Source organism: Arachis ipaensis, chromosome B3 (genome assembly GCF_059453495.1).
Source record: "Arachis ipaensis isolate K30076 ecotype BB chromosome B3, ASM5945349v1, whole genome shotgun sequence".
NCBI lineage: Eukaryota > Viridiplantae > Streptophyta > Magnoliopsida > Fabales > Fabaceae > Arachis > Arachis ipaensis.
The window spans coordinates 40,509,842-40,530,676 of record NC_142438.1 but is presented as its reverse complement, the minus strand read 5'-3'; the positions used below and the strand labels follow the sequence as shown (position 1 = coordinate 40,530,676).

The 20,835-nt window shown below is 36.7% G+C and overlaps 1 protein-coding gene and 1 non-coding gene across 2 annotated transcripts; both read right to left on the bottom strand.

Moving 5' to 3' along the window:
- Positions 1–5,135: 5,135 nt before the first annotated feature.
- LOC148570383 (uncharacterized) lies at positions 5,136–5,933 on the bottom strand. The gene has a single exon (XM_088507016.1). It carries the CDS (start codon positions 5,931–5,933, stop codon positions 5,136–5,138), a length of 798 nt encoding a protein of 265 aa, XP_088363142.1.
- An 8,014-nt stretch (positions 5,934–13,947) lies between these two features.
- LOC148570382 (small nucleolar RNA R71) lies at positions 13,948–14,051 on the bottom strand. Its single transcript, XR_015907812.1, has one exon. It is a non-coding gene; the product is annotated as a small nucleolar RNA R71 (small nucleolar RNA).
- Between the last annotated feature and the right edge of the window lie 6,784 nt (positions 14,052–20,835).

Genomic DNA, 20,835 nt, shown 5'->3' with positions numbered 1-20,835 from the left:
ATTCCTTGAGAGACGACCCGAGGTTTAAATACTTCGGTTTATTTTTATTGGGTTTGCTTTAGTGACAAACAATTTTTTGTACGAAAGGATTCTTTGTTGGTTTAGAAACTACTAGCAACGAGAATATATTTGTGAAATTCTTTACTAGTAAAAATCCGTTCGACATGTGTCATAATAAAATTTAGCACAAGACACAATAACCTATGCAAATTGTTCAGACTTCAAACCTGTATTTATTATATCTAGATCTAGCTTATTGATAAAAAATGCTAAATAATGGTAGAAAGTAAACTAAACAAATAAATAACTGAGATATGCCTACAGTTCAAGTTAAGTTGTAATTTTAAAAAAGGTTGTGAAGACACATCTGAGGTAAAGTTTCCTAAATTAAAGTGACGAGGCTCACAGTGGCATGTTAATGCATGAAAGATAGGCTATACATAGCTAGATATAGAAGAGAAAAATGTAACATATCAAAAGGAATCGTAGTAAGGCTCATCATCACTGTTTTAATTTGTTATTTTTTCATGGATGGTGAATAATTTAACAGCGATAGGCTCCACAAATTAAATTGTTGATGGGGTTGTGAGACATATATACTAAACTAAATATATTACTAAATTATTCAAAAGAATATTAAAACCAAAAGATGGAGAAAAGGCAATAAATAGGTTGAGAATGGCAACAATATTGTATAGAAGGGGACCACAACTATGTTCCAAATTACTTAACACAGTCAAAATGCGTCAAAAAGAAACCATTTCAACATAAGAGCACTTAAGTAATTGATAACAGCATAAGAATCCTGATAACATCATTTTTGTCAAATAATTGATAAGAGCATAAGAAACCATCTTAGTGCAGGAAACTATGTCAACAAAAAAGCTCTTAATTCACCATTTTTCATTTTCTAAAATATACAACAAACTCAGAACCATGCTAAATCAATCTCAACCCCAATGTAATTCTCACAAATGAAACCCAGTACCAACAACTAGTGTAAATCTTGAAGACACACTTACCTCTTACTGCTGCGCCGGTTCCGGAGGAAAGACACGCTGCGAGGTGGGCTCGGACGTAAGATAGGGGGCGGTGCTGGGTGGGGGATTAAAAGAGGATAGATGTCGGTTAGGAATTTTCACAAAATAATTTTGTTGATAGTATAGTTCCAAACCTACAAACAACCTTCAATCAAAGTTTAATTTTTTGTGGTCACAAGTTCAACTAAATAAAAATAACCGAGAGTATTAGTCTCGGGTCATTCTCCCTAAGAATTACAATCGAGTGCTCAATTATTGGTTATGAGTTTCACAAGGTAGGGTTGATAAAACAAGAAATTAAAAAGGCAAGAAATTAAAGCAAAACAACTAAAGATAACAATTACTAAAAAGAGGCATTCATGGCAAGGATTGAGAATCAAGGTTTTTTATCCTAGTCATTAATCATAACACATTAATTATCAAGAGTTAAACCTATTTAGTCATCTCTAACATCAGGAGAAAGTTAAATAAGTCTAGTTAATCTCAATCCAAAAGTCCTAATTAACTAACAACTCTAGATCACCAATATAAGTTGGGTATTAATGACTCAAGAGCACCTAATTTCTCTTTCCAAGCCAAGAATGCTCAAAAAGCTACTCTAAATCCTAACCAAGTATTTTGTCAAACACTTGGAAGGCATAAAAGAAAAACATGATAAAATGGTAAGGAATAATGAATTCTACAACTACCAAGTGCAAGAAAATAACAATAACAACTCAATTAAACATCAAAGAAACATAAAACATCAAATTGCATTGAAGAGAATCCAAATCCAAGAATAGTGCATGAACATAAAAGTAACCAAAATGAGAAATTAATAAGAGAAACTAAGAGAACAAAGATGTAATAACAAGAAATTGCAAGAGAAACTAATTGAAAATAAGAAATTAAGCCTAGATCTAAGAGAGTTTGACCTAATTCTACCCTAATTCTAGAGAAAAGAGGGAGCTTCTCTCTTTAGAAAACTACCTAAAGTTATGATCATAAGCTACCCTAGTTGCTCCCCCCTTGATCCATCTTGAATTCAGCCTCTAATAGCTTCAGAAATGAGTTGGATTTGGGCCTGGAAGGCTTAGATATTGCCCCAGCGTATTCACTTTAATGAGGTCATGTGACCAGCATCACGCGTGCGAGTGGTTGACGCGTGCGCGTGACCTTGAGTTCAGCAAATCCTCATTTCTTCATGAATTCTCCACTTTGCATGCTTTTTCTTCACTTCTTCCATCCAATCCTTGTCTTATAAACCCGGAGATCACTCAACAAATATATCAAGGCATCGAATGGAATTAAAGTGAATTAAGATTAACAATTTTAAGGCTTAAAAAGCATGTTTTCACTCTCAAGCACAAATTAGGGAGAATTATAAAACCATACTATTTCATTGAATAAATTTGAGATAAGTTGATAAAACCCACCAAATTCAACACAAGATAAATCACCAAATTGGAGTTTATCAGGGATGCAGAGGCCAAATAGTTGCGGGGTTGCTAGTGACTCTATGAGGCCAGAAGAGTTCAGTCGCGACGTGTGTTGAGGCGGAGCTAGGATGCGGCATCGGGTTGAAGACCGGACGACTGGATGCATCTTCAAAGCACTTCTGATGGCGACATACAGTAGCAACAGTGATGCTTGGGCGACTGTGGGAACGTACTCGTAAGTGGCGCTGTTTGGTGTTCTAGCGGCGTTAACTCCCGTTGACGGCGGCGACCGGCGAAGACGGCAAGGCGGATGGCTATGCGGCACTGAAAGTGGAAATGGGTGTTGGGGGAGTGATTCAATGGTAAGAACATATGGGTAAAGGGTAAATTAGGGTTAGAGTAGTAAACTAGTGACATTAGGATTAACCTAGGTTAATTTGGGATGTGGCTTTTTGAATTAAGTGGGATTTGGGGTCCACCCCAATGAAAGTTGATAGAAATTGGCAGGATCCCTATTGGCAACGTAGTGGAATTGTTAAATAAAAAATTAAAATTGACTATTTATTTCAATTTTTTTTTAAAAAGTTGACATTATCGTCGGATTTATCGAGGGAATAATCCAACAGTAATAGTGCGGGGAACGATATATCTTAACGTCAAAATTATCGTCGAAAAAATTTGCCAATAACCAAGTGGTTTTTTGAAAAGGTAATCCGTCGCAGAATCCTATGTGTATCCTAAGTTGGTTAAGACTCATAAGAAAATCCAGATGATCTTCAAGAAAAACACAGTGGCTGCCACTCCAAATTACTTAGATGGATAATCTGAGAACGATGGTAATTTTGTCAATGTTGTTAACACGTGTTTTATGTCTGACTATGAGTCATACCAGGAAATAACAACTTTTGAACCTGGTCTTTCCTTTTTTGAACTAAAAATTATTTACAAAAATCTTTTGTAAAATTCTCAGAAATTATCCAAATCATGTCTTAAGTTAAAGACAGCTCAAAAATTTTAAACTTATGAAAATAGAGACCTGAAAACCAAATTTGAGTATTTTTAGAAGGAAAATAAAATCTTAAAAAGTGAAAATGAACCATTGCTTTTTAAAGTAATTCTTTTTAAAGAAGAATACTCAAATTTGACCATTATCAATCAGTCTATCAATAACAAGAAAATAGAAATAAGAAAATAGAAGATATATATTAAAGTTGTTGTTTACATGATAGAGTCATGCTATTTATAAGGATATTTCAAACTAACCTCATAAATATTTAGCTACCAACTACTAACTCTCAACTACTTATCATTACTCTAACACAACTAATTATTTTTTTCTAATACGCCCCACAAGCTGGAGAATGAAAAATATCAAGAACTTAGAGTTTTAAGAGATTAATATGAAAGGGATGAGAAGACGATGGCTTAGTAAAGATGTCAGCCAATTATCCTGAAGAAGAGACAGTAAGAAGTTTCATCATTCTAACTTGAGCCTTTTGACGGACCACATCACAATCAACTTCTAAGTGTTTAGTTTGCTCATGAAAAATAGGATTTGCTGCAATGTGTAAAGTGCTTTGATTATCGCAGAAAAGAATAGGAGTGCGACCAGTTAAAATTTGAAGAAAATGCAGCATATTGATCAACCATTGGAGCTCATAGGTGGTGTTTGTAAGAGCTCTATATTCTGCTTCTGTTAAAGACCTGGCAATAGTGGATTGCTTCTTTGTTTTCCAAGAGATCAAAGACTTTCCCAAAAAAAAAAAGCAATAATCAGTTAAAGAACGACGAGTATCTAGACAACCTGCCTAGTCAAAATCAATGAATCCATATATATGAAGAGAAGAGTCACGGGAAAAGAAAAGACCTCTGCCTGGATTAGACTTCAAGTATCTCAAAACCTGATTTGCTGCAGGAAAATGGGATTCTGTAGGAGAAGCCATGAATTAGCTAAGCTATTGCGTAGCGTATGTAATGTCAGGCCGGGTAGAAGTAAGGTACAGGAGGCGGCCAACAAGACGACGATAAATTAAAGGATCAAGAAGTAAAGGGCTACTATCCTTATGCAACTTTGTAGAATTGTCCATGGGAACAGATACTGATTTAGCACCCAACAAACCAGAATGAGCAACTTCAGTACTTTCTGAGATAAAGAAATTCCTTGAGCTGAATGAGCAACTTCAATATCCAAAAAATATTTAAGAATACCCAAATCTTTGATTTTGAAATGCTGATTCAAAATAGATTTAATGGTAGCCATCTCAAAAATAGAATTTCCAATGAGAACAATATCATCAACATACACCAATAAGACAGAAACTTCAGTACCAATAAATTTGACAAAAAAACTGTAATAAGAGAGAATCTGGTGGTACCTACAAGAAATTAAAAGTTTGGATAATTTTCATACCACATACGACTTGATTGTCGCAAACGATATAGTGATTTTAGCAGTTTACACACTGATTTGGATGACTAGAACTGATTCTAGGAAGCAAGGTCATGTATACATCTTCAGATAAATCTCTGTGCAAAAAAGCATTGTTAACATCTAGTTGATGGATACGCCACTTCTTCATGGAAGTCAGAGCTAATACAAGTCAAACGGTAGCTAGTTTCACTACAAGAGAAAAAGTCTCTAAGAAATCCACCCCTTCTGTTTGAGTGAATCCTTTTGCTACGAGACAAGCCTTATATAGCATTCCACAGAACCATCAGAGCGATGCTTGATCCGATACACCCATCTATAGCCAATGGGTTTTACACTAGGAGGACAATCCATAACGGACCAAGTTTGGTTCAAATCCCGAGCAACAAGTTCAGCTTTCATAGCACTGCGCCAATGAGAATATTTATTGGCATCTTGAAAAGACTTTGGCTCAATTTCAGAATGTAAGGATAAAATGAATTTTTGATGAAAAGGGAAAAGAGAGGTCAGAGACAGAACATAAGAAATAGGATACCTATAAGTTGAAGATGGTGGAGTTGGAGTAGTGAGAAAAGAGCCGCAAATGTAGTCAGCGAGACGGTTTGGGGGATGTCTTTGACGAAGGCTGTGACGGATGGTAGGATGAATGGTTGAGGACGGTGTAGGAGAGATTATGTCTGATTGGGAAGCAGGAGACGTGGTTAAGGACTGTGAAGGAGGGGAAGAGATGAACTGAGGTGTATTAGGTTGATGATGAATTATAGGTGGGTCAATGGGTAATGGTTCAGGCCCAATGGGAAGGGAAATGGGTTTTTTGGTTGGTGTTTCATGGAATTGTTTTGTTTTGGACATGTGTGGGTTTGGTATGTTTAAAGGTGATTTAGTACTAATGGCAAAAGGCATTACCATTTCATAGAAAACAATGTTTCTGGAAATTTCAAACTTTTTGTTTTTCAAAGTGTAAACAATGTATCCTTTAGTTCCATTTTTAAAACCAAGAAAAACAGCTTTCTTTGCTCTTGGATCAAATTTAGAATGATTAGTCATGAGAGTAGATACATAGCATAAACAACCAAAAACATTATATTATTGTAGTTAGGAGGTTTATTAAATAAAATTTCAAAAGGAATTTTAAAATTATTTATAGAAGAAGGGACTCGGTTAATTAGATAAACTGCATGATTGATAGCGTAGGACCAAAATGATAGAGGTAAATTAGATTGGAATATGAGAGCACGAGCCACATTTAAAATATGTTAGTGCTTACGTTCCACTTTTCCATTTTGTTCGGGTGTTTCAACACAACTACATTGATGAATTTTGCCCTTTGAAGAAAAGAAATCATGTAAAAGAAATTCCAATCCATTGTCGAAACGTATATACTTAACTTTGGAGTTAAATTGTGTTTCAACCAATGCAATAAAATTCTTGACATGATCTTGTACTTCGCTTTTTTATTGCAATAAAACTACCCAAGTGAAACAGCTAAAATCATCAATAATAGTTAAAAAAATATTTATGATTATGGATTGAATTTTGTCGAAACAGCCCCCATATATCAAAATGCAATAATTCAAAAACTACATTAGCTTTATTAAAACTTGGAGAGAATGAAAGCTTCTTTTGCTTGGAAAAATGGCAAACATCACAAGGCTCATGATGGGACATAGAAATAAAGGAAAATTTTCTATGTAAAAATTTTAATCTTTGTCCAGAGAGATGTCCTAAACAAAAATACCATAAATTGAAAGATGTAATGGGTGTTGAATGAGTGGTGTTTATTGTATGAGTAGGAAATGGATTATTTGTTGTGATGGAGGTTTCAAGGACATACAAACCTTCTTTCATGCTACCCAAACCAATCATCTTCGAATTGTTGTCCTGTAAGAAACAAGAAGAATTTGAAAAAGTGAGTTGGCAATTGATCATTGGAGTTATTTTTGAAATAGAAATAATATTAAAATGAAAGTGGGGTAGGTAAAGAACATCATGAAGAGTTAATGAAGTTGAAAATTTAACAACACCTTTATAAAAAGAAGTAACTTTAGAACCATTAGGCATATGAACAGTAACTGGATTAATTTTAGAAAAAGATATGAACCGAGATAAATTATAGGTAATATGATCCGTGACACCAGAATCAATGATCCAAGTGTCTGTAAATTTATTTTGTGTAGTAAAATTATTTAAAATAGAATAAGTATGGAATGAGCGCAAATAATGGGTACCCAAAGTTGGGTTAGGAAAAAGTCCAATTTGGTTGGAGGGTGAGAGGCTTTTATCCTTGTTGTCTGAGGATTGAGATTCAACCTTTTTTAGAAATGCTAGAAGGATGTTGTGTTGGGCTGGAGTGAGACTCAAAGCATGCTCTGTGTGCGTTCTCTGATGAGGAGCCCTTTCTTCATGAACTAGGACATGATAGGGAACTGGCAGCGTGGGAGAACCAAGAGGCGGTATCGGCACAACGACGGCATTAACGGAGGTAAAGGCACGGTCAAGGAATTGTGGTCTCCTTGGGTGTCATGGGTGGCCAGGAGGGTAGCCATGTTTGTTGCAACAAACATCCATGGTGTGCCCCCCTTGACCACAATAAGAGCAAATTTTCGAGGAACTACCGCTGCCGTGTCTTGGGTTTGAAGAGGCATACCCACAACCACGGCCAAGAGGAGGACGACGAGCTTCTACAACAGCAGCAATGGTTCGTTGATCGTCCAAAATTCCAGATGCGTTTAGAAGTTGACGTTCGTGTTGAACAACAAGAGCGAAGACCCTAGTGACGAGCGGAAGAGGATCAAGAAGAAGAACTTGTGACCGAACTACAGAAAAACGCTCATTAAGACTTTTAAAAAATCGAATGATGAAATCTTGTGAGTGATATGTTTTGGCTGGGCAATTACAGACGAGAAGAAGATGTGAGTTATCAAGCTTTTCCTACAATGTCTTCAAAGAGGTATAAAATTCTATTACTTGCTGATTTCCTTGTCTAAGAGCATAAATTTCTTCTTCTAATTCTGCAATACGAAGAAGATCATTTTGGGAAAAATGCTCTTCAAAGTCAGTCCATATAGAAGAGGAAGTAGAAAAATAAACAACACTTTGGGTAATAGAGAGAGAGAGATGGGGAATGAAATAGCCAAGACAACACCAAATTATTACAATGCTCCCATATTGAAAACAGAGAATCATCAGTTAGAGCAGAAGGAATAGAACTAGTGAGAAAGCCATGTTTGTTTTTGGAGATGATGGCCACAGAAAAGGATCGACACTAAGAGTGATAGCTACTGCCAGTAAGAACAAATGTTGAATTTTCACTAGGATGAATATAGAAAGGACTAGTGGGATCTTGTGCTACGTTAGAAGATGATTCTGCTATGAGAGGAGAAGAAGACAATGGGGATTGATTATTTGGGTTTAAAGTTTCACAATGGGTAACAACAGAGCTCTGTTAGAGCTCTGATACCATAACAAGAAAATAGAGATAAGAAAATAGAATATATATATTAAAGTTGTTGTTTATATAATAACGAGTCATACTATTTATAAAAATATTTCAAACTAACCTCATAAATATTTAGCTACCAACTACTAATTCTTAATTACTTATCATTACTCTAACACAACTACTTATTATTGTTCTAATAATAAAAAAAATTACATATTTATATATCTTAAAAGGTAAAACCTCAGAAGATAAAATCTCAGAATAAAAAATCTCAGAAACTATCACAAAAAGATAGTCAAACCGAAAGAAAGGGGATATCTCATTTGATGAGTTAATAGAATTCTCGCTTTTGATCCTCGGAAATAGATAAATGTCAGTAAAAATCTGGATCTAATGCTTGGCTGTCAGAAATCACGTACCTTCTTATGTTTGGCTTGGGCTATATATGGAGAACACAAATGAGAAATCACGTACCTTCTATTTGTTTAAAAAATAGAATAGTGGAGGAATAATTGCATCACTTCTTTATCTTACTATTAGCTTGCATGATATCAAGATAAATTTAGGTATTTATTCAAGATTTTAGTCCAATCCTTAGAGTTTCATCTTACTGTTGTGAAAACAGATTCTGTAGTACTTGAAAATCATTACCATTCTTGTATATATGGATCAATTTTTGTTACAACAATTTAATACATTCAGTTTTTTAATTTTATTTTAGTAAAAAAATCCATGCTTATACTAATTAGTTTTAGATAATTTACACTTATATTTCTCTTACGTCATATCTATATAAAAATAAATTCAATTCTATTAAAGAGCCAACATTTTTTAACTAGTAACACTACAAAAAAATTTGGTAAAAAGAGTAATTTTTTAGGTATTTACGGCGGTTTGAACCGCCATTATCATCAAGTATGGCATTTTCGAAAAGCACCGTAATTCAGAGCGCCATTTTGGTTATTACGGCGATTTTCTGAAAACTGCCACAATTTTTCTAGGTTAAAACGGTAGTTTTCTGGTGAGTTAAAATGACGGTTCAAACCGCCATTATTTTTGGATAAAGGCATTTTCTTGGTGGTTAAAACGGTGGTCTAAACTGCCGTTATTTCCAGGTTAACTTGGCGATTTTTGGATAGGTTAAAACGGCGGTTTAAACCGCCATTATTACCATCACAGGTGGCGTTTTGGTCGGTTAAAACGGCATTTTTGAACCACCATTTTTACCCTGATAGTGGCATTTTGGTCGATTAAAATGGCGTTTTTGAACCGCCGTTTTTATCCTGACAGAGTGGCTTTTGGTTGGTTAAAATGTCATTTTTGAACTGCCATTTTAACCCTGACAGTGACATTTTTTATCGTTTAAAAATTCAGTTTTTACCCTCGTTTTAATTTTTATTATTGGAAATCGTAATCCATAAACAAAATATTATATAACTCATAAACAAAGTATTAAACATAATATATGATTTTTTAGTATTGGAAATCAAAAGTAATAACTCTTATACAAAGTATCAAACATAACATAATTTTTTAACTATCAATGTCTTAACATGTAGCTCTTAACACATAAAATCTCCATCATATTTCACGCTGCTCTATTGCTTGCTCCAAAAGACCTACGATAGAATCTCACTCTCTTGATTCAATTCTGACAACAAAAATATAATTTGAAAACATAATAAAAAAGAATAAAGTAAGACAATTTGCATATTATCCAGAAAGCTTATGATAGTATCCAAAATATAAGCATAAAATGATCATTGCTCAATTCCAATTATAAAAGAGATTATTACCTAACAGGGAGTTAGTTACATTAGAAATATCCAAAATAAAAGTCAGTTAAATTCTGTTAATATACACTAGTTAGTTACATTGTGTTCTGAATTCTGGCATGACAGTTTGTATATATATACATAAGGGATCTTAGAACTCGTCTTGTCTAACTACACTCAATGAGAGCAAAAATCAGTATTCCTTTTCTTACTATTGTTTTCCTAAGTTCTTTCCCTAAGGCCGATATCTAAGATTTCATTTAAAAAATATATAAGATATTAATTTATATATAAATCAAATTTATCATAGTAAAGTAATTAAATTTACAATTAATAAATAATAAACTTATTATTGTAGTATAATAAATTTTGAGAATAGCAATAAGTGGTAATTATTTATTGAAAATGATGCAATTTTAATTTTAAATAAAATAATGAAAGTTGTATTTTTACCTGTGAAACTTGTTGATTAAGAATCATTGCAGTCAATTACTTTGGAATCTAAACCTCCTTCTTTAGAAGCAATGTAGAAAATTAGTGCTTGCAATTGTGCCTTAACAGTATCCAACTCTTCTTGCACATTGAAACCACAAGTGGATGATGTGCCAGCATCATTTGAAGAACCTAAGTTCATATGAGTAATCCTTGTAGTAGTGTTCTTGAAAGCCACTGTTGGGACAGCCCCCATACCTAAACTTCGAATACGACCAGGATGTTCTTTTTCAAGAACTACTCCAAGAGCATCAAGTGGAGAGTTACCAGTTAAATCCATTGATTGTTGAGTGTTATGTACTTCAATTTTCTCATATATATATATATATATATATATATATATATATATATATATATATATATATATATATATATATATATATATAAACAAAGAAAAAAATCAAAGAGTTAACAATTAATAGTTAAACTGGTTAAACCATTAACTTGGACAATACAAAATAAATTTAACCAAATAACTTATTACACTTTAGTCTTACCACTATCTCTTTAGCCTCATCATTCACATAACTTCCATCTTTTTAGTAAATAGAGAGAAATTGTATGTATAATTCGTTAGAACATTAACAAATGCATAATTTTTCAGTATATATAAAAATGTATTTTATGTTTTCAGATTTTTTTATTTTTTATTGATCATATTTAATACCAAAAATTAAAAGTGTATGCAATCCTTTTTTTTTTGGTCTAGATGCTTTGCACCTTAATTAGACCCCAATTCTCAACAATCATCAAACAAAAATGCATTATTAAAAGGCAAACAAAAAATTAATACTGCAATTAGCATCAAGTTGGATTTTACCAGTTGGTATTGAGCTTCTGCAAGTAATTAAGTTACTTTTGATATAAGATTTCAATTTACAGTCCATATCCAAATCCTCCACTCCACCAGCACTTAAATTACATGTATGATATAGCAAACTATTAACCAACGTTGACATATATGATCATCAAAGAAAGAGTAATAATTAATGTAAAAATTTGAACTGCATTTGTGACAAGAACATAAAGACTAGTAATTATTATTATCAACTCAAGTTAATTAGTTCAAGAAACTGACATGAAGTATAAGAATTGTAACTGATAAACCACTATTTTATGGTTTATCTTGTGTTTAATTGAGTGGTTTCATCAAGTCTTTACCTACTTATTCATATGATTTGCATGATTTTACAATCCCTTCCTAGTTTTATCCTATGGTTGAAAACTTGCTTCCTAGAGATCTTTAATTAGTATATTTTAATTCTCTTTTATACCATTCGATGCCGTGATCCGTGTGTTAAGTGTTTCAGGCTTCATAGGGCATGAATGGCTTAGAAAATGGAGAGAAAGCTTGCAAAAATGGAAGGAACACAAGAAACTAATGAGATGACCAGCGAGCACCGACGCGCACGCATGGTTCACGCGAGCGCGCGGAATGGAGAAATTTGCAGTGACGCGTGCGCGTGCCTGACGCGTACGCGTGGATTGGAGTCTGCACAAAGGACGTGCACGCATGGATAACGCATACGCGTGACAAGGAAATTCGCCAAATGACACGCACGCGTGACTGACGCGTACGCGTGATCTGCGCGATCTACAAAAATAACAGAAAATGTTGGGGGCGATTTCGGGCCGAGTTTTGACCCAATTTCTGGCCCAGAAACACAGACTAAAGCCAGGGAACCTGCAGAAACTCAACATACATTCACACATTCTCATTAGCATAGTTTTTTAGGTTTTTAGATTTGAATCTAGAGAGAATTTACTCTTCCTCTAAGTTTTGTTACATTCATAGTTTATTGCTTTTGTTTTTGGATATTGAAGAGTCATCACCTCCGTTGAAGATACTATTCTAGTTTGTTTTCTTACTCTTTTATTTATTTATTCCATATTCTTAATTCTTGTTTAGAGTGGTAATTGGATTATTTTCATGGATTGTTAATGCAAAGGATTACTTTTACTTTTAATTAATTTTGAATCTCTATTTTATTTAAATTATTATGTCTCTTTTTTATTCCAAACTCCCAATAACGAAGATGGTATCCATGTCAATAGAGTAGATTCCCTACTTGACATGGGGGTTGATTAAGAGGAGACACTTGAGTTGGAATGCTCAAGTGGTTAGTTAAATTAGAAGTTGTTGGCTAATTCTGTATTTACTAACGCTAGACCTTCCCAAGTGAGAGGACTAGGATTTGCGAATAAGACTTAGCTCAATCACTTGACTTTCCTTTATTTAGTAAGGGTTAACTAAGTGAAATAACAACCTCTTTATACTACACTTGAGAGAATTCCAACAAGGACAGAACTTCCAATTAATCATTCCCCCAGTCAAGGCTTTTTATTTTGAATAATATAAATTCCTTTTAATTTTCATTGCACTTAATTACAATTGTTTATTTTCTGTTATTCAACTCTCAAAATTCTCGAAAAACTCTTGATTAATAAATTAACACCCTTTCTAGCAACTCGTTGGGAGACAACCTGGGACTCATACTTTCAGTATTTTTATTCTAAATTTTTGTGACAACATTTTCTAAATTGGTGAGGCGGATTTTTGCTGGTTAAGAGCTATACTCGCAACGCTGTTCTTATATTATAATCTCTTAATTGGTATAACTTCTGCCACGCAACCAATTTTTGGCGCCGTTGCCAGGGAGTTGTAATTATGTGCTAAATTATTAATTAGTGTACATATTTCTATTTTATTTGCATTTTTTATTTTATTTTATTACCATGAGCTGTATGTTTCTTTCATTGAATGACGTGTTCACTGCCTGATCCGAGCTTAGCTGCATTTGATCCTGAAATTGAAAGAACTCTTTCACGTATTAGGCGAGCTCGACGTAGGTTAGCCTCTGAGGGTGGTGACGTGATTGTTATCGATTCACCAGTCTCATCTGAGGGCAAATCTGAACTGCCATCCGAGGAAGATACAAGCTCCTTTACTACTGATTCAGTTGATTCACATGCAGATAACATGGCAGCACCTAGGAGGATTACTCTCCAGGAAGCTGGAGCTCCAGATTTTACATTGCAGCCGTATCAAGTGCATCATCCAACTCTGGCTGCAGATTTTGAACTGAAGAATGCACTAATCAACTTGATGCCCAAGTTTCATGGCTTACCTGCTCAAGAGCCTATCAAGCACCTAAGAGATTTTCAGATAGCCTGTTCTACTGTAAGGCGTCATGGTGCAAATGAAACTTCTATTCTGTTAACCGCCTTCACATTTTCTCTTGAAGGAAAGGCGATGGAGTGGTACTACTCCCAACCTAAAGCAAATGTTACCAACTGGGATACACTCAGGAGAGAATTCCTGGAAAAATACTTTCCAGCTGAAGTTATAGATAGATTGAGAAAAGAGATTTCCTGCATTGTTCAAGGAGAATCAGAGACTCTCTATGAGTACTGGGAGCGCTTTAAGAACCTTCTGAACGCATGCCCCCATCACATGATTGACAGGTTAGTGTTGATCAGCTACTTCACTCAAGGCATGAAGCCTCGGGATAAAACTACACTGGATGGTGCTAGTAATGGTTCTCTGAAGAAGTACAAGACCGCAGATGAAGCATGACAACTGATCAGCGACTTAGCTGAGTCCACTAGAAATCATAGGCACAGGAACAACCACTCAAAGACTGTTGCAGAGGTTTCCTCTAGCAGTGAGACTACTGCTCTTACACAAAATATATGTGAAATAACCAACCTACTGAAGCAGATGCAGTTGAATCAACAACAAACTCAGCCTTCCCCACCACAACAAAGCCAACAGTTAGTCCCCCAAAGAGTATGCAGAATCTGTGCTGATTATAGTCATTATACTGATGAATGCCCACAGCTCCAACAAGAAGACAACACTGTGGCAGCTACTCATAACTTCTATGACCACCCGAATAAAGGATACAATCAACAAGGCGACAACTACAACCAAGGTGGAAACTAAAATCAGGGATGGTAGGACAACTCCAACCAAGGTTGGAGAGATAATTCCAACCATGGCTGGAGGGACAACTATAACAGAGAAGGCAGAGACAACAATAGAAATCAAAGGTGGAATAACAACAACAGACAGCAAAATTAGAACCAGCTTTACAGAGCACCTCACCTTAGGCAATCACAAATACACCAGCACAACCAACAACAGGCCCCTCAGATCACTTATCCTACTTCCTCATCAAATGACGAGATGCTTCATTCTCTTGCACAAGGACAACAAGACATGCAGACTACACTGAACTCTACTCTAAATGGTTTGAATGCCACTTTACAAGCTCTCGTCTCCTGGATAGATTCATTACCTGCTTTCACCAACCAGCCTTCAAGCTCCAGTAGAATTCCTTCTCAACCCTTACCTAACCCAAAGGGTGGCATCAATGCCATCACTCTGAGGTATGGAACCACACTGCCAGAGAGAAATCAAGAGGAGCCAAGCTCACTAGAACACGACCCAATTGAAGACTCAGTGGAAGTGGAAGATGTTGAAGAGGAAGATGAAGTACAAGACAAGGTTTAAGAAGAAGTAGCTCAGCAAGGAAATGGAGCACCAAAGGATGCAGAGGCTGCAAGTGGTGCCATTCCTATCCCATTTGAACACCTTGCACGGAAGTCCAGAAAGCAGATGGAACTTGATCCCAAAATGGTAGAAATTTTCAAAAAGGTTGAAGTAACTATTCCCCCTTTTTTATGTTATTCAGCAGGTACCTAAATATGCAAAGTTTCTGAAAGATCTATGCATACATAAAGACAAAATTAATAAATTAGAAACTATTCCTTTAGGTAGTTCTATATCTGCTTTAATGGGAGGTATACCTGAAAAATGTAGTGATCCAGGTCCATGTGTGGTTAACTGTACTATTTAGGAGTGTGTGTTAGTATAATGCCATTGTCTATATATGATGCTTTGAGGCTCCCTCCCTTAAAAAGGTCGGCAGCTCGTTTTGTGTTAGCAGATAAAAGCATTATTACAGTAGTTGGAATTGTTGAAGATGTATTAGTGAGCATTAAGGGGCTCACATTTTCCATTGACTTCTATATCCTGGAAATGCCCCCTAATGACTCAGGAAGACCATCATCAATCCTGCTTGGAAGACCATTCCTGAAGACTTCGAATTTCAAGCTGGATGCATTCTCAAGAACTTACTCCTTTGAGATAGATGGCAGAGCAGTGAGTTTCGGTTTAAATGAAGCTATGAAGCACCCTCCAGAAGATCATTCTATCTTCCAGTGCGACATCATCGATGAAACAGTAGCTGAAGTTCACCAAGAAGAAGTAGAAGAGAAGCACATGGAGCAAGGTCAAAGTGTGGGGACACCCTCTGAACATAATGAAGACACCTTGCCATTATCACTAGTTCCAGATAATCCAGAACCTAGCCATGAGCAGAAATTAGAATTAAAGCCACTTCCTCCACACCTCGAGTATGCTTACCATGAGGATAATCAGAAGTTCCCAGTTATCATTGCAAGGGAACTCACTTCCCAACAAGAGGAGCAACTGCTTAGTGTGTTGAGAAAACATAAGAAAGCAATTGGGTGGAGCTTGGTGGATATAGTCAGCATCAGCCCTCAGGTTTGTGAGCACAGAATATATTTAGAAGAGGGATCAAAGCCTATCCATCAACCCCAGAGAAGATTGAATCCCACTATCTTAGAAGTTGTTAAGAAGGAAGAGACCAGGCTACTTGAAGCAGATATCATTTACCCCATCTCAGACAGTGAATGGGTCAGTCCAGTACAAGTGGTGCCCAAGAAGTCTGGAGTCACAACAGTAAAGAATAAGCATGGAGAGCTCCTGACAACTAGAGTGCAGAATTCATGGAGAGTTTGCATTGACTAGAGGCGTCTCAACCAAGCTACTCACAAGGATCATTATCCCTTGCCATTTATTGATCAGATGCTTGATCACCTATCAGGTAAATCCCATTACTGTTTTTTAGATGGTTATACAGGATATTTTCAAATTCATATAGCTCCTGAAGATCAAGAGAAGACTACTTTCACATGTCCCTTTGGAACGTATGCATATAAGAGGATGCCTTTTGGCTTATGTAATGCACCGGCTACTTTTCAAAGATGCATGATGAGTATCTTTTCAGATCTTATTGAGAACTGTATGGAAGTATTCATGGATGATTTTAGCGTATATGGTGATTCCTTTAACCTTTGCTTGGATAGTTTAGCTAGAGTATTAGACAGGTGTGTCAGTTCAAACCTTGTATTAAATTTCAAAAAATGTCACTTTATGGTAAAACAAGGTATTGTACTGGGACATGTTGTCTCTAATATTGGTATTTCTGTAGATCCAGCAAAGGTAGATGTCATTTCTAGTTTACCTTACCCCTCCTCTATGAGGGAAGTCCGTTCGTTCCTTGGCCATGCAGGTTTCTACAGGAGATTCATCAAGGACTTCAGTAAGGTAGCATTACCTTTATCCAGACTACTGCAGAAAGATATTGAGTTCGAGTTCAGTGAGGATTGCATGCAAGCATTTGATAAGCTGAAGATCGCCCTGACTCAAGCTCCGATTGTGAGAGGACCAGAATGGAGCCAGCCTTTTGAGATTATGTGTGATGCCTCCAACCATGCAATAGGAGCGGCGCTGGCTCAGCGCGAAGGTAATGATCATTTCATAATTGCTTATGCGTCTAAGACCTTAGACGCTGCTCAGTCTAATTACACTACTACTGAAAAAGAGCTTCTTGCTATTATTTTTGCTCTGGATAAATTCCAAGCTTATTTACTTTGTACTAAGGTAGTAGTGTACTCAGACCATGCAGCTCTAAAATATTTACTAGCTAAAAAAGAGTCTAAACCAAGGCTAATATGTTGGATACTGCTGCTGTAAGAATTTGATCTAGAAATTAAGGATAGGAGTGGTAACCAAAATTCAGTGGCAGACCACTTGAGTCGCCTTGAGCACATTAAGGATGACTCCACTCCTATCAATGATACTTTTCCATTTGATAGCTTGCATGCAGTATCTGAAGTAGTTCCTTGGTATGCACCTGTAGCTAATTATCTAGTTAGCCATACTTTCCCTCCCAATTTTACTAAGCATCAGAGAGACAAGCTGAAAAGTGAGTCCAAATATTATATATGGGATGACTCATACTTATGGAGGTGTGGTGCTGACCAGGTAATTAGAAGGTGTGTGCCCTAATCAGAATTCCAATCCATTTTAGAGGCCTACCACTCTTCTGAGAGTGAAGGGCATTTTGGCCCTCAAAGAACAGCTAGAAAAATCTTAGACTGTGGATTCTGGTAGCCTACTCTTTTTAAAAATGCTGCTATTTTTTGTAAATCTTGTTCCCCATGCCAAAGGTTTAGTAATATATCCAAGAGGGATGAGATGCCTCAACAGATTATGCTTTTCTGTGAAATTTTTTATGTTTGGGGTATTAACTTCATGGGTCCATTTCCAAACTCTAGTGGTTACCTTTATATACTGTTAGCTGTGGATTATGTCTCTAAATGGGTAGAAGCAATTCCTACCTGTACTGATGATGCTAACACTATTGTTTCCTTTGTTAGAAACTATATTATCTGTCGCTTTGGATCACCACGAGCAATCGTGAGTGATCAAGGCACTCATTTTTGTAACAGGAGATTAACAGGATTACCGAAGAAGAATGGGATTGTTCACAAAGTAGCAACAGCTTATCATCCCCAGACCAATGGACAAGCAAAAGTATCTAATAGATAAATAAAGCGTATTCTGGAGAAGATAGTAAAGCCTCATAGGAAAGACTGGAGTGCTAGGTGATGAGCGGATAATTTATACGCTTTTTGACATTGTTTTTAGTATGTTTTTAGTAGGATCTAGTTACTTTTAGGGATGTTTTCATTAGTTTTTATGTTAAATTCACATTTCTGGACTTTACTATGAGTTTATGTATTTTTCTGTGATTTCAGGTATTTTCTGGCTGAAATTGAGGGACTTGAGCAAAAATCAGATTCAGAGGTTGAAGAAGGACTGCTGATGTTGTTGGATTCTGACCTCCCTGCACTCAAAGTGGATTTTTTGGAGCTACAGAACTCGAAATGGCGCGCTTCCAATTGTGTTGGAAAGTAGACATCCAGGGCTTTCCAGCAATATATAATAGTCCATACTTTGGCCAAGAATAGATGACGTAAACTGACGTTCAACACCAGCTTTCTACCCAAATCTGGCGTCCAGCGCCAGAAAAGGAGCCAAAACCAGAGTTGAACGCCCAAACTGGCACAAAAGCTGGCGTTCAACTCCAAGAAGGACCTCTACACGTGCAACACTCAGGCTCAGCCCAAACACACACCAAGTGGGCCCAGGAAGTGGATTTATGCATCAATTACTTACTCATGTAAACCCTAGTAGCTAGTTTATTATAAATAGGACCTTTTACTATTGTATTAGGCATCTTTGGATCTTTGGATTACCTTATGATCCTTTGATCACGTTTTAGGGGGCTGGCCATCTCGGCCATGCCTGGACCTTCACTTATGTATTTTTAACGGTAGAGTTTCTACACTCCATAGATTAAGGTGTGGAGCTCTGCTGTTCCTCAAAGATTAATGCAAAGTACTACTGTTTTCTATTCAATTCTTCTTATTTCGCTTCTAAGATATCCATTCGCACCCAAGAACGTGATGAAGGTGATGATTATGTGTGACGCTCATCATCCTTCTCCCTTATGAACGCGTGCCTGACAAACACTTCCGTTCTACATGAAATAAGCTAGAATGAATATCTCTTAAATCTCCCAACCAGAATCTTCGTGGCGTAAGCTAGAATGATGGCGGCATTCAAGAGAATCCGGAAGGTCTAAACCTTGTCTGTGGTATTCCAAGTAGGATTCAATGATTGAATGACTGTGACGAGCTCCTAACTCGCAATTGCAGGGCGTTAGTGACAGACGCAAAAGGATAGTAAATCCTATTCCAGCATGATCGAGAACCGACAGATGAATAGCCGTGCCGTGACAGGGTGCGTGAGCATATTATTCACTGAGAGGATAAGATGAAGCCATTGACAAGGGTGATGCCTCCAGACGATTAGCCGTGCTGTGACAGGGCATTGGATCATTTTCCTGAGAGATGACCGAAAGTAGCCATTGACAGTGGTGATGTATCACATAAAGCCAGCCATGGAAAGGAGTAAGACTGATTGGATGAAGATAGCAAGAAAGCAGAGGTTCAGAGGAACGGAAGCATCTCCATTCGCTTATCTGAAATTCCTACCAATGATTTACATAAGTACCTCTATCCTTTATTCTATGTTTATTCAATTAATTATTCGAAAACTCCATAAGACTTTTATATCTGCCTGACTGAGATTTACAAGGTGACCATAGCTTGCTTCATACCAACAATCTCCGTGGGATTCGACCCTTACTCACGTAAGGTATTACTTGGACGACCCAGTGCACTTGCTGGTTAGTTGTATCGAAGTTGTGAACCATGGTATTGGCACCATGATCTTGGCGCCATTGCCAGAGAAAGAAAGAGCCATGAATTTTACATAATTAAAGTGTAATCATGATTACGCGTACCAAGTTGCTCACGTTGCCAGGGATTGTTCGAGCCTGGACATCACAATTTCGTGCACCACTAGGCTACAAGATGCACTCTGGGCATATAGAACAGCGTACAAGACACCCATTGGGATGAGCCCCTTCCGCTTAGTGTACGGAAAGGCTTGCCACCTTCCAGTAGAGGTGGAACACAAGGCTTTGTGGGCTGTGAGGGAGTGCAACATGAATTTTGAGGAAGCTGGTGTTGAAAGGAAGCTGCAACTGGCAGAATTAGAGAACCTTCGTCTAGAAGCATATGACACCTCCAGGCGATACAAAGAGAAGATGAAGGCTGTCCATGACAAGCACATAAAAAGGAGAGAATTTAGACCAGGGGAGTTAGTTCTTCTTTATAACTCCAGACTGAGACTCATGCCAGGCAAGCTGAGATCAAGATGGGAAGGTCCCTGCAGAGTAGAAAAAGCAGAGCCATATGGAATTTTTCACCTGCGTCATCCTTCTAGCTCTAAATTCATTAAGGTCAATGGACATCGCCTAAAGCTTTATCACGGAGAGAAGATGAAGGATCACAAAGAGTTAGAGATTTTCCTCTTGGAAGACCCACCAACAGAAGCAGAATGAGCTTGAAGAACGTCCAACTTAAGGACGTAAAAGCAAAGTGCTAGGTGGGAGACAACCCACCATGGTATGATCATTCCGTTTCACTCTTAGTTTTATTTTATATTATTTAA